The sequence below is a fragment of the Hoplias malabaricus genome, chromosome 2 (genome assembly GCF_029633855.1).
Source record: "Hoplias malabaricus isolate fHopMal1 chromosome 2, fHopMal1.hap1, whole genome shotgun sequence".
NCBI classification, from domain to species: Eukaryota; Metazoa; Chordata; class Actinopteri; order Characiformes; family Erythrinidae; genus Hoplias; species Hoplias malabaricus.
Window position 1 is genome coordinate 11,999,829 of NC_089801.1, and position 12,704 is coordinate 12,012,532.

A 12,704-nucleotide genomic window follows, 5' to 3' on the forward strand; every position below is an offset into this window, starting at 1 on the left:
TGAAGCATCCTGATAGAAGCGTGTTGCAATAATCTAATGTTGATGTAATAAAAGCGTGAACTAATTTTTCCACGTCTTGCAGGGATAATGCATTTCTTAACTTAGCGATATTGTAGGAAATTATGTAGGAAAGCTGTTTCTGTAATGTTACCTATATGCTGATCAAATGATAGATCTGAGTCCATTATGACATCCAGATCTTTAGCTGATGAGCTAGGAAGAACAGGGAAGTACGCAAAACTTAGCATCAAGTCTGATATCTTATTTATAGCAGGTTTTGGACCTAGAAGGAGAACCTCAGCATTGTCACATCTTCTACACAGTACACAGTACATTACAGAGGAGGTACAGTAACGTACCTATAGAGAACACAACTGGATATTAACACCTCTGCTGTATCTTTTAAAGGCACATTTACATGGTTTGTACTTTTAGTGACAATAATGTACCTGTACAGTATCTTTTATACCATCACGGATGCTGACTACTGAACTGTGCACCGCTTTATCCCACTCCTCTTTAGACCAGAAAATACATCATCCATATTTTCCCAAAAGAATTTAAAAGTTCCATTGGTCAGACCACAGGGCCATTCTCCACAGTCCTTCTTGAATAAGCTCAGACCCAGAAAAGGTGTCTCTAGATCTTGTTTAGATATGATTTCTTTATTGCATGGTAGAGTATCCACTAATATCTGTGGAAGCAGTGAGGAACTGTGCTTAAAAAGAATGATTTTCAGATATGTTGCTGAGCTCATGCAGTGATTTCCACTAGAAAATCATATCTATATTTAAAGCTGAACTCCCTAAAGGCCTGAAAATCACAAATAAGCAGTACCATTTTTGGACTTGGTTACTTGCATCCAGAGATAACTCCGGATTCTGTGTTTCACTATTGTAATTCACCCATGTAATTCATTGAATATAAATAGAAACTGTCAGTAAGCAGGTGTCTACAAATTGTTTTGATATAAGGTGTACCTGGTTTAACATTACACTTATTCCTAGAGAGTTACAAATGAAGTAAACTAACCACATTTCAAAATGGTGTCACCTAAATATTCTGCATTATTCATGTTCCCCTATTAAACCACCTGATAATTCAGAGAATCCAGTTGCAAGTCCCAGAATATAACCTGTACATGCTGCTCTGGAGTGGTCTGTGAACCTGCTCTCAAATAACAATTTTATTTTTTTTATAATGTTGGTCAATCTGCAATAATGTGTACAATGCAACTGATGTGTTAATATGATAATAGTCTTACAGTCTTGATTTAAGCAATAATTTACGGTTTCTTAATGTTTATGATGTGATATGATTCTTTCAATATCAAGTCATTATGTGGGTACTTATACAGATAAGATCGTTTAAGCAAATTGTGTTAAAAAACTAAAGTGTGGGAGCAATGAAAACAATCTTACCACATTGGTCTTAAACCCCAAACACCTTTCACCTACTCAAACATTTACACAGCAGTGGCATACTGTGAGGGAAAGACCCATTCTCTTTTATCTCAAATTATTACCATAGTTGGTTACTGCATGTTTCTTCAGAAATATGTGAAAACAGATACAGCGTTAACAAAACACTTGATGAATACTTTAATAAGTTCTACAGGTACCATATAAATCATACATGTGATGCTGTGTGCTACCTACTGTGGTTGAGTCTATGTAGGTCAGAATGTATAAGGGTTTGCTGCAGAATGTAAATGTAGCCTGTTCAATGGAAACATGTCTGAACTCACTGGGTTTTGTGGTTCCAGTTCCTGTACACAGCACTTGTGTGTTTACGGGCTTCATGTCAAGCTGATGAAAGAATTATAGTATATTAGATGTTGAACATACAGGTCAGAAGTTAAAGGCAGCTACATTTTGAAATATATTTAGCAATAGCCCAAACAAAACTAATAAACTAAGAGATTGCCTGTTTATACTAAACACCTGCCCTATAATAGCTCTTCTGATTTTGCATTTCTATTAGAAAATACTATACAAATTCACTGTCTTTTGTACAATACATTAAAATGTTTTTCCAATGCTTGCAATACCATCACACTTCATTCATTTTATTACCAACCTCTTCATAGGTTACATATAATGGTAAGATTGGAATAGTGTGTAGGTTTTACAACACAGAAATAAACCTGTTTAAATATATTCTTGTCCTACTGTCTTGTTTGTTTTATACTGTCTTGTACTGAATGCTAGTGTTCATGGGGGCCTCCAAAAAGTTACATAGTTCAGTTTCTGCAGTGCTGAGCCTGGAGTAGCAATCACAGAGGCACTATTCTTCTTATAAGTGGACTATCACAATGATTTTATGCTATCATTTTAAGGTCAAAACATGCTTTAAAGGAACTACGTAAAGTTTTAACCTTAATAGTCAACTTAAAATCATTGTGATGCTACTATTGACATGTAATAGGGAGATTTGAGTTTGTTACTGCAGAAACTGCATTATGTAAATTTGGGAGGAGGGTAGCGCCTTCACTACAGATTTTAATACAGTGCTGTAAAAATGAATTACACTAGGGGCGAGCCCTGTGAGCAAAAACCCCCTAAATCTTACCTTTGTTCCTATAAAGGACTGATAAATTAACCTTCAGGCATTTTGCTGCATAACATTACGTATTCAAAATATCAGTTTAACAGAAGAAGGCATTAAATACATTTTTTAAATGTAAGAAAAATCTATTTTGAACTATGCTTAGTATTTCTGTTGGTAAATACTCCATGAAAGCTACACACAGAACACAGGATATCAGTTGGAATAATGACGTGCAGAAAACTATAATAGAACTGTGGACATGACACTACATTTATTTTTTGAATAGTGACAAATATGATAAGTTAAAATGACTTGGTAGACACTGGTCAACCTTTGTAAATGATCTGAGAGAGTCTCTGACTTACAAATTTTATTTTTCCTCTCTGAACACTACAACTCCCAAAATCCTCAGCTACAAATGATCGGTTTCCAAGACAACACATTACCATACACATACAGATATAAATGGTTTGTGTTTCAGCCGGGTCTTCACATTTCCTCCTACAATAATTTTTAAAGATCTAACAATAATATACAAATATACAATATACAAATAATAAACAAACAAACTTTTGGCCAAAGCTTCCGGGTAGAAATGGAGCTAAATAACAGACATAGATATTTAATTCTGAATTGTGTGTAATTTAATTCATTACATTTAACAGAATTGTGTAGAATAACATTTCAAACACTGTTGTAAGTTATGTAGCTCTCTAGTGTATAATCCTGACCCACCGCAACACTGAACATGACTCGTTTTTTAAAAAAAAAAATAGTAAATGGTTTATTTTAATTAGTGATTTGGCGCCGTCTGGCGGTCACCGCTGGAACTGCGTTTATACAACTGCAGTGTCCTACAGCAATCCGGTTTACTGGGTATGGGACATTTTTTAAAGGGATATATCTTTAACTTTGCAACTTTGATGACAATCGCAAAGAAAATAAATGGAAGCATTCAGTAATATATTTAAACCTTCTAATAAATAAAGATAGAATTTGTCCCAAAGTGTCCATCTCACATTGCAGGTAATTTTCCTTTTTAATGAGAGGAACTGAAGGTCAGCTTAAACTAAGAAATCCTGCTTTGTGAAATATCCCAACAAAGTGTATTTGTGTGTGCACATGTACTTTGTAATTAAATTCTGCACTGTGAGGAATTTGGTGTGTTCTCCTCGTGTCCACATGGGTGTGCTCCGGTCACCTTCCACAGTCCAAAAAACACAAGTTGGTAGGAGGATTGGCGACTCAGAAAATGTGGCGAGTGTGTGTCGCCCAGTGAAGGACTGGTGCCCCTTGCAGGGTGTGTTCCTGCCTGAAAAAATGAATGAATGAATGTAGTTTTGTTGATGTGACAGGAAAATCAATTCTAATGAAGAATGAATACAAAGTACTTCAGGGTTTAATCGTGAATAATAATTATTACTTATAATTATTTAATCATGACATTTTAAAAAATATTTTCCAAAAAGAGTTCTATATTTAATGTGAATATTCTGTACTTTATTTAAAATAATTAATATAATACTTATCTTAAATATCCTTTTTTTTTTTTAATTTTCAACTGATGTTGTTGTGTTAAGCCTGTTTTTACTTTCCTAGTCTATACTCCTTTCCCTGTAACTGTAACAATAGTCATCTATTTTTTAAATAAGAGTAAGAACATGAAGAACATGGAAAATATCTTTAATCTCACAGGTACAGCACATTCATCAGTCTGTCACTACTCCCACCGTGTCATATGTGTGTTCTTGTAACGAGTATCAGAAACTTCTAAAACGTGTTAAATTTACGCTACTGGATTATGGCAAAATCTTCCACCGACAAGGGTGGGACCATTTTAAAACCCACCCCTAACTCGGTATCCTTTTTTTTCCCCAGAGAAAGACAATGAAAAACATAAACACGTCCCCTGCTGGAAAAAATGTCATACTGCAAGCTGTAGTCGCCATGTGTGTGTTTATTTTACTGTTGAAGTACAGCCTTTAAACACTCAATCCACACCTAGCAGGTTCCTTATCTTGTTATTACACATTAATGGTCCTCTAAGGGCTAACTTTTTTACGTCTCCTCGTTAGCTCAGTTTTTCTCAAATTTCTCCCGAGACATTCTTGCTACAAGATAAATGTTACTTCACTAAAGGCTAAAGTAGAAGTAAAGTACTAGCAAACAACTAGAAAGAAACTAGCTAAAGAAATATCTGCAGCTAAGGTATAATCATCTACAAATACTCAGAGAAGTAGTAATAATATTCAGGTCCATGCATCTAAACTACGCTAACTAGTTATAATACCCAGCTCTATTTGTAAATTAGCTGTGATTTCTCTAATACTGGAGTATAAAAATCAACGATCATAGTCTGTCAGGAGTTTTGTCTGTGTTTCCTCCCACAGTCCAAAAATACACGGTGCTGGTTTGATTGGCTGTAAGTGTGTGAGACTGAGTGAAGGTGCAGTTTCCCGCGATGGCCAGGCAACCTCTCCGTGGTGTGTTCCTGCCTTGCACCCATTTATTCTGTGTAATCTCTGGAATCTCCTCAAATGGTTACAGGAAATGAATGAATGAATAATACGTTTTGCAATTTGGTGGCACAGTGGTGAAAGAGCTAATGTGGATGCCACACAATTCCAGGATCTTGATGTCCTTGTTTTGATCCTCATTATTTGTGAATTTGGTGTGTTTCGTCTGTGTCTTTTTGGGTTGCCTCCGGGGGCCACGGTTTCCTCAGACAATCCAAAAACACAAGCTGGTTTGGCTGTAAATTATCTAAAAATGTGGACATGTGAGTGTCCGTGATGGCTTATGCCCCAGCCAGTGTGAGTTCTGCCTTGCACATAATCATTCATGGGAGGCTTGAGATACATTCTAACACTTATCACGAGGAAGCTGTCATAGAAGGTGAATGAATGAACAAATGAATAATGCGTGTTTTTTAGACTTTGAGTCAAAAACTGAACGCACCATTTTTGTGGCCAAATTTCAGAGCATCCATGCTGCAAACCAGGAAGCAATTTTAAAATAATTTTGTATCCTGCTTGTATCCACTTCTCTTGTGTCTGCTTTTTTATTCATTTATTAATTTTCTGTGCCAGTTGTGGAAGCAGTTTTTTACAGCTGATGCACACAGTGGCACATCACATCTTACACACTGCCACGAAGTGTCACTCCTCCTGCCTTCCACCTTGCACTGTTTGCACACTCTCCGACTTCCTTGGAGGCGTTCAAGTTTGTGGTCCACTGGGACAGCTGGACACACTTCAACCTGCCCTTTAGGGTGACAAAGCTCCTCACACAGCTTCCTTCTGAAATTAAGGTGGGACAAAGGCTTTTGTGATTTGGCTTCACATTGCTCTTTGTACAGCAGGTAGGCATTGAACACAGCCATGTCCAGGAAATGAAAAAAGAAGGTTTTATACCACCTGTAAGTCTTTCTGCGAGTGGTATAATTCTGAAGTCGCTGGTCTGACAAATCAACTCCACCCATATACTTGTTATAAGATTGGACTGGTATTGGCAGAGGAATTTCACAGGGTTTCCAGGTTCCGTCTGGTTGTCTCAGCCTTCTTGTTATCACATTCCCTGCAAAAGCTTTGTGGACAGTAGAGCACATGGACACCACTTGTGTATCCTGCCACTTCACAAACAAAAGCGGTCCCTGTCGGATCCATCGCAAACTGCCACGCTCCGATGTTTTGATCAAAGCGTTTTCCTGGGTTCTAGGAAATCCTGATCTGTTTTCTCGCACTGTGCCACATGCTCCTATCTTCATCTCATATAGATCCCTGAACAGAGCCGGACTTGTGAAGAATCTGTCACAGTATAAAACATAACCTGTGCCAAGAAAGCTAGGATTCACAAGAGACATTACAGAGTTGTAACTTAGACCATGGGAATTTGTGCATGGGTCTTTACCAGTGAAGACTGAAAAATCACATGTATACCCATTTGTTGAGTCACACAGGACAAAAAGTTTGTAACCCCACTTATGAGGCTTAGACTTTAGGTAGACCTTTAAACCATTCTTTGCTTTGGTGGGCACCATTCTTTCATCAACTGACAGGTATCTCCTAGGATGATAAAATGATTTGCATGAAATCTTTATGCTCTCCATCAGTGGCCTGATTTTTGCCAACTTGTCATAGCCTTCTGTTCCCTTCTTTTTGTAGTTCTCACTGTCTGTGTCTGGGTCGCTGATGTGAAAGCTCCAGCTGATGGCCTGAAACCTATCTCTGCCCATGACTCTCCGAACAAATGGAGTTTGCCACACACTATCTGCTCGCCAGTAATCTTGTATTCTAGGACAACGAATGACACCCATGTACACAAGAATCCCACAATATTTCATGAACTCTCTGATGTTGACAGGTTCCCATTTAAACCTTTTCCCCTTGTCTTTCTTCATCCTTGCATTCTTGTTGGTGTTTCTACACAGGCTGAGAATGACATCCATGGAAAAAAACAACTGAAAAAGTTCAAGTGGACTATAGTCTTTACTACTTGTAAGAATTGATCCTGGAACTCGGGCAGGGATGAATTTAAAGCAAAAATTCTCATTATCCTCCTCATCTGCATTCTTCCACCTCTCTGACTCTTGTGGTGATAGATGTCCACTGATGAAAAGACAATCAAATTAGAATTATAATAGAAACAACTGTACATTATTTATGGTGTTTGTTTGATAAACTTTAATTCTGTGCTTTTCTAGGAAGTTGGTAAGTTACACTTACTCATCAGTCACTGATTCAGGTGATGCTGGAGACAATGGTGCAAAAGGAGTTTCTTCAGGCTTCCTGTTTAAACAGAAAAATGGATGACATAGACCTATCGTACATACACAAAACCCTGTTTAAAGATCTTGATCATTTAAATCATATATCACATATCAACTCTTTCAAATTAAAGCTAATCTTGATTTAATCTAATTTAATTATATGGAGATATTATTCTGAGCAAAACAAATGAGCACCTGAGTGAAATAAGTAGCTGTAAAAGTTGCAGTCACAGAAAAAATCATTTTAGGAGTTGCAAACTTATAAACATGCCATTCTGATTAGTCAGAAGGGGAGAGGGGTTCTCTGATTTCAGAACAGTACCCATTCCTAGCACTAGAGATCCACAAATCTGTTTTACACCACAATGACTGAGATATTTCATGCAAAATGGAGAAGGGTATCTCTGCAGGCCGGAGGCAGCTCCAAGTGGGTGGTACAGCTCCAAGTAGGCCGTACAGCTCCAAGTGGGCACGGAAGAACATTTTAAGCACGACTCAAGCACGTCGCTGGCTTCGAGATATGTAGCTGTCGTAAACGCTCTGGAGACGACCCAGAAGCTAAAGAACCTTTTTTATTTGTTTTTAAAAACAGGGCTGATATGGAGCTGTTTCTAAAAGCTTGTGTTGATGAGCAGGGTCTCAGGGTCAATGTGATATTTGTGGTTACGCCATGCCCCTCACCCCAGAATTTTTAAGGCATGTAAACTGGACTGTAGGGCCCCTCACCTCAATTCTTAAGGCACAGATAGTAGACTGCAGGGCACCTTGTACACCACAGTTCAGACAGTGTGTATAGTTTGATACTTAGAAACCTAGGCTGTCTGGTTAACTGTGATGTCCTGCTTTGCAATTGCTTTTTGCAATAAATAAAAAGAATAACCATTTAACTTAGACCACATGTGCTGAGAATGATAATGTTTGCTTACATATAGGCTACTACTCACTTCCTAACAAGAGACATGACAGTAAATATGGGTTCATCAGCACAGCTCAGTGCTGGGGTGCTATATATTCCTCGCCTGGCATTAGGTTAATGTTTCTCTACTCCAAAGAATCCAGTTCAATTGTCAGGATTTCTCTACAGGGATTAGAGAGGCAGTGTGTGCACATCTGTGTTAGTAACGGTTGCAACTTAATGTAGAATATATTCAATACAAATTTGTCCTCAAATATTTGTACATATGATGTATTTCTGAAATAAATTAAACTGAATAAATTAACTATATTAAAATAAATTGATAGCCCTTCGGGAGGCACGGTGGCGCAGCAGGTAGTGTTTCAGTCACACAGCTCCAGGTTGTGGGTTTGAGCCACACTCCATGTGACGGTCTGTGAGGAGTTGAATTAGAAAAGCAGTTTCAGACAATGAATGAATGAATGATAGTCCTTCTACAAATTCACATGCACAATCCAGGTAATAATAAAGGGAGGCTTTCTGACAGTCTAAGCCAGTGTTATCCAAATCCGATCCTATTCTACCTGTTCAAAGCATATGTGATCATCTGAACACAAAGAGTAAAACATAATGCTCTACAACAAGGACATACTTCTATAAAGAATCATTTAAAACCATGCAAAGGAACTAAATGAAGTACAGTGAACTTCTCTGAATGTCTGTTTATATTCTTAGTTTTAAGTTGAGCCAAATTTCCTGAAAGGTTGCACCACTATCTTGGAATTCATTAAACCATAACTACATTACAGTGAATTTCCATCTTATTAAGTTCACCTAACTTGTAGCTACATGCACTGACTCTATTGTTATATACACCCACTATGACTGATTATTTGCAAATTATTAGCACCATTTCTCCCATGTCCATTAATGGAAAGGAGCTGCTTTAAATATTTATTTGAATAAAATAAATAAGGGCCATAAGTGTTACTTAAGGGTTTGCACATTTAAACTGATTATAATCCAATACTGTGCTGAGTACAAAACAAATAATACAGTCCTATAATTCTGTAATCAAATTTAAATAATGATTGTAGATATGAGAAACCTAATGGATTTCATAAGTTTGCAGTTCACCCCATAATCAGATTACCAAAAATATATCATTAAAATATCAGGAGTGCTGTGTATTTCGTTTTCACTGAAACGTGAAACCACAACTAGTATAGGGTACCTAGTTCTGTTGGAGATAAACTATGCCCTTTTTTCAAAACACAAAGGCTGCATTTCCTACATTCGCCTTCCCACAAAACATCTAGATCCCCCTCTTGCTGATTTCTACCCACTTGCTGCGTACGCCCCTCCCACTTGCTGGTTTCCGCCCACTTGCGGGCCTCCGGCCTGCAGAGATATGCACTTGGGGCAAAATTGAGAGCATGCAAACAATGGGAGAGGGAAAAAAAAAACCGAAAACAGCATTTGAGATTCTCAGCTGCAGATTTGAGCAAATGTAGTTATTGACTTGTGCAAGACCATTATCCAAGAAAAATATTAATAATATGTGATTAAAAAGGTGTATAAATTCTATAGCACTAATTCATTATTGATTTACCAATGTGCATATATGTCCATGGCTCCATATATTTTGATGAGTGTGTGAATGTGTAGCATATTCCCAGCCGCAGATATAACAAAATAAGTAAATAAATACATTCATAATCTGTAAATTCTTATCCAGTCCAGGGTCGCAGTGAGTCCAGAGCCTACCTGGAATCATTGGGCGCAAGGCGGGAATACACCCTGGAGGGCAACACACACACCCCTGCGGACACTTTTGAGTCGCCAATCTACCGACCAACGTGTGTTTTTGGGAGTAAACCGGAGCACCCGGAAGAAACCCACGCGGACACGGGGAGAACACACCAACTCCTCACAGACAGTCACTCGGAGCAGGAATCGAACCCACAACCTCCAGGTCCCTAGAGCTGTGTGACTGCGACACTACCTGCTGCACCACCGTGCCCTTAAATAAATACAAATAAATAATAATAAAGGGATAGATAAATAAAAATAATCTAAACGTTTATAATTCCTAAAGCAGTTTTGGGGCTAAAAATGAATTGATACACGTGTGTGACTACAACAACATCCACTGCCACATGTGCGCACTGTTTTGCTCCAAATACACGTCCATATAATTCACAACCACTGGTGAAAGACATGGTGTGTGTGGCGAGTATAGAATAACATGCCATTTACTGGCTGGTCATCCGTGTAATTCAAGGTGTACACAGAAGCCTGTTTTCTTAATAGATATGTGCAGCCACTATATAAATCTATAAGTCTTTGATATTGGGGTATTTTAATTATTCAAACACACAAAGGGAATAATTAAATAACTCACGCCATTCTGGGGTCGTCCAGAACGGGGTCCATTCCGTTGATAAACATATCTTCTTCGTCTGAAAGACCACTTTCAAACCCAGATCCCGAGTCTTCATCACTGCAGTCAAATTCATCCTCAAGCTCATCGACTCTAGATTTTCTTTTCTTTGGCGTGGCCATGACTAAAGTAGTATCCAAGTAAAATAAGCAAGTCTGTGTCTCTGTGGTCTCCTGAAGCCTCCTGCAGAGCCAAGGTGTTCGATTCTATATTTTCATTTCGGTCGAACCGGCTCAAAGATCCGACTCAATCGATCAGGCTTTCTCGTTTTGACAAAGAGCACTAAGTAAATATCATGCGGGTGTTTTAACAGAGGACACTTCTCGCCCCACCTGTTTCAAATAATAATAATAATATAACTTTTGTTAATATAACTAATAGGTAGCTTTTACAATGTGAAAATACATTTATTAAAATGATTTCCAATGTTTAAATTAACATAATATTGTTGTGCCAGGATGTTCCTCAGACTAGCTATTTTCTCTTGTCCCACGTCCTGACGACCAACCCATGTGTCTGGTTAAAATACTTTTTTAAACAGAAAGGTCCGCTGAAACTGATGGGATATGTGGCTCCCATCAGCTGAAGTGCAGTGGGCGTGGTCATCTGGATTCAGCGAATCAGAGACCAGAGCTCTATTGCTTTTCTGCAATTTTATGGTCTTTTCTAAAGGAAGTAATTTAGAAAAGCAATATTGGAACGTGGAATTACAGAAATAATTGAATGTAGAAATATAGAAAAATATAAATCAAAATTTGGAAATGTAGAAAAGCTGCATCATAGAAATAGCAAAATAAATGTAGGGAAAACAAATGAAATAAAAATAGGAATATAGCCCTGAAAAGTATTGATTTATGAGAATGTAGAGATAAATAATTTTCTTAATTATATCTTTTTTGACATTTATTAATTCATAATTTATGTATTTGTGCATTAATATATTTACAGTTGTCCTTTTTATATTAGATTAAAAGGCTTAAAAATTGAGATGCTAAGCTCTTTATCTGTTAATTTACATTAACCTTAAAATATGTTTCAAAATAATTTTGAAGCTTCACTAACCTGAAGAATAGTCTCCCTGTTGTTGCTACTCCAGACTCAGCACGGCAGAATCTGTCATTTTAGGAGAAGGGTAGGAAGCCAATCCCAACCCCTTACTTTCAGAACAGTGCTGTAAAAATGAATTGCACTGTGCAATTTTAGTGGGACCGATGGGCAAAAATACACCAAGTGTTACCTAGTGTTTCTTTAACATGCTTGAGCTGGCAACAGGTTTTTAATCACTAGGCATTATCCAATGACAGGTTTATTTGAGCATTCAGTTTATATTTATATAAGCAGCTGTAGATTTGTTTTTTTAATCATATCTGCCATTGATATATGACATAGCATTTCATATTCCTCCACTTTATAATGCAACAATGGTCAAGAATGTCAATATTTTTATTTGCAAATGCATAGACTTTTATAGTAGCTTGAGATCATACGTGTAGATAGATGTAGTTAATGATTTGCTGCCCAGTAATGAGGAGCCATTATAACATTTGTGAAGCTAAAACTTAGTAATGAGCCCTAAAGGTTTGCAGATTAGTTAGAATCCTTGACAGTTGATATTCTCAAACCCAACAGTCTGTTGGTTTTGACTTAATGAATAACTGGAGGTTCATCCAGAATGCAGCAGCACACATGGTTTTCAACCAGCCTAAAAGAGCACATGTCACACCCCTATTAGTTGAGCTGCATTGGCTACCCTTAGCTGCTCGCATCAAATTTAAATCACTAATGATGGCCTTCAGAGTACTCACTGGCTCTGCTCTCATCTACCTCTATAGACTCTTAAAACCATATGTTAGCGCCCGCCCTCTCCGTTCCTCAAAGGAGCGCCAACTAACACGGCCAACCCCCCCGTACAGGTCAGTCGAGGCTATTCTCATCTCTGGTACCACGCTGGTGGAATGAGCTTCCAAGCACCATCAGAACAACAGAAGCCCTCTCCACATTCAAGAAATCCTTGAAAATCCAACTCTTCCGAGACTTTCTTTAATGCA

General features: G+C 37.8%; 1 protein-coding gene across 1 annotated transcript; it reads right to left on the reverse strand.

The window, feature by feature from the left end:
- Positions 1–4,330: 4,330 nt before the first annotated feature.
- LOC136687457 (piggyBac transposable element-derived protein 4-like) lies at positions 4,331–10,804 on the reverse strand. Its single transcript, XM_066661873.1, has 3 exons — positions 10,618–10,804; positions 7,275–7,337; positions 4,331–7,157 (listed from the first exon to the last, which is right to left on the reverse strand). Exons 1-3 carry the CDS (start codon positions 10,776–10,778, stop codon positions 5,612–5,614), a joined length of 1,770 nt encoding a protein of 589 aa, XP_066517970.1. The 5' UTR covers positions 10,779–10,804; the 3' UTR covers positions 4,331–5,611.
- Positions 10,805–12,704: the final 1,900 nt, after the last annotated feature.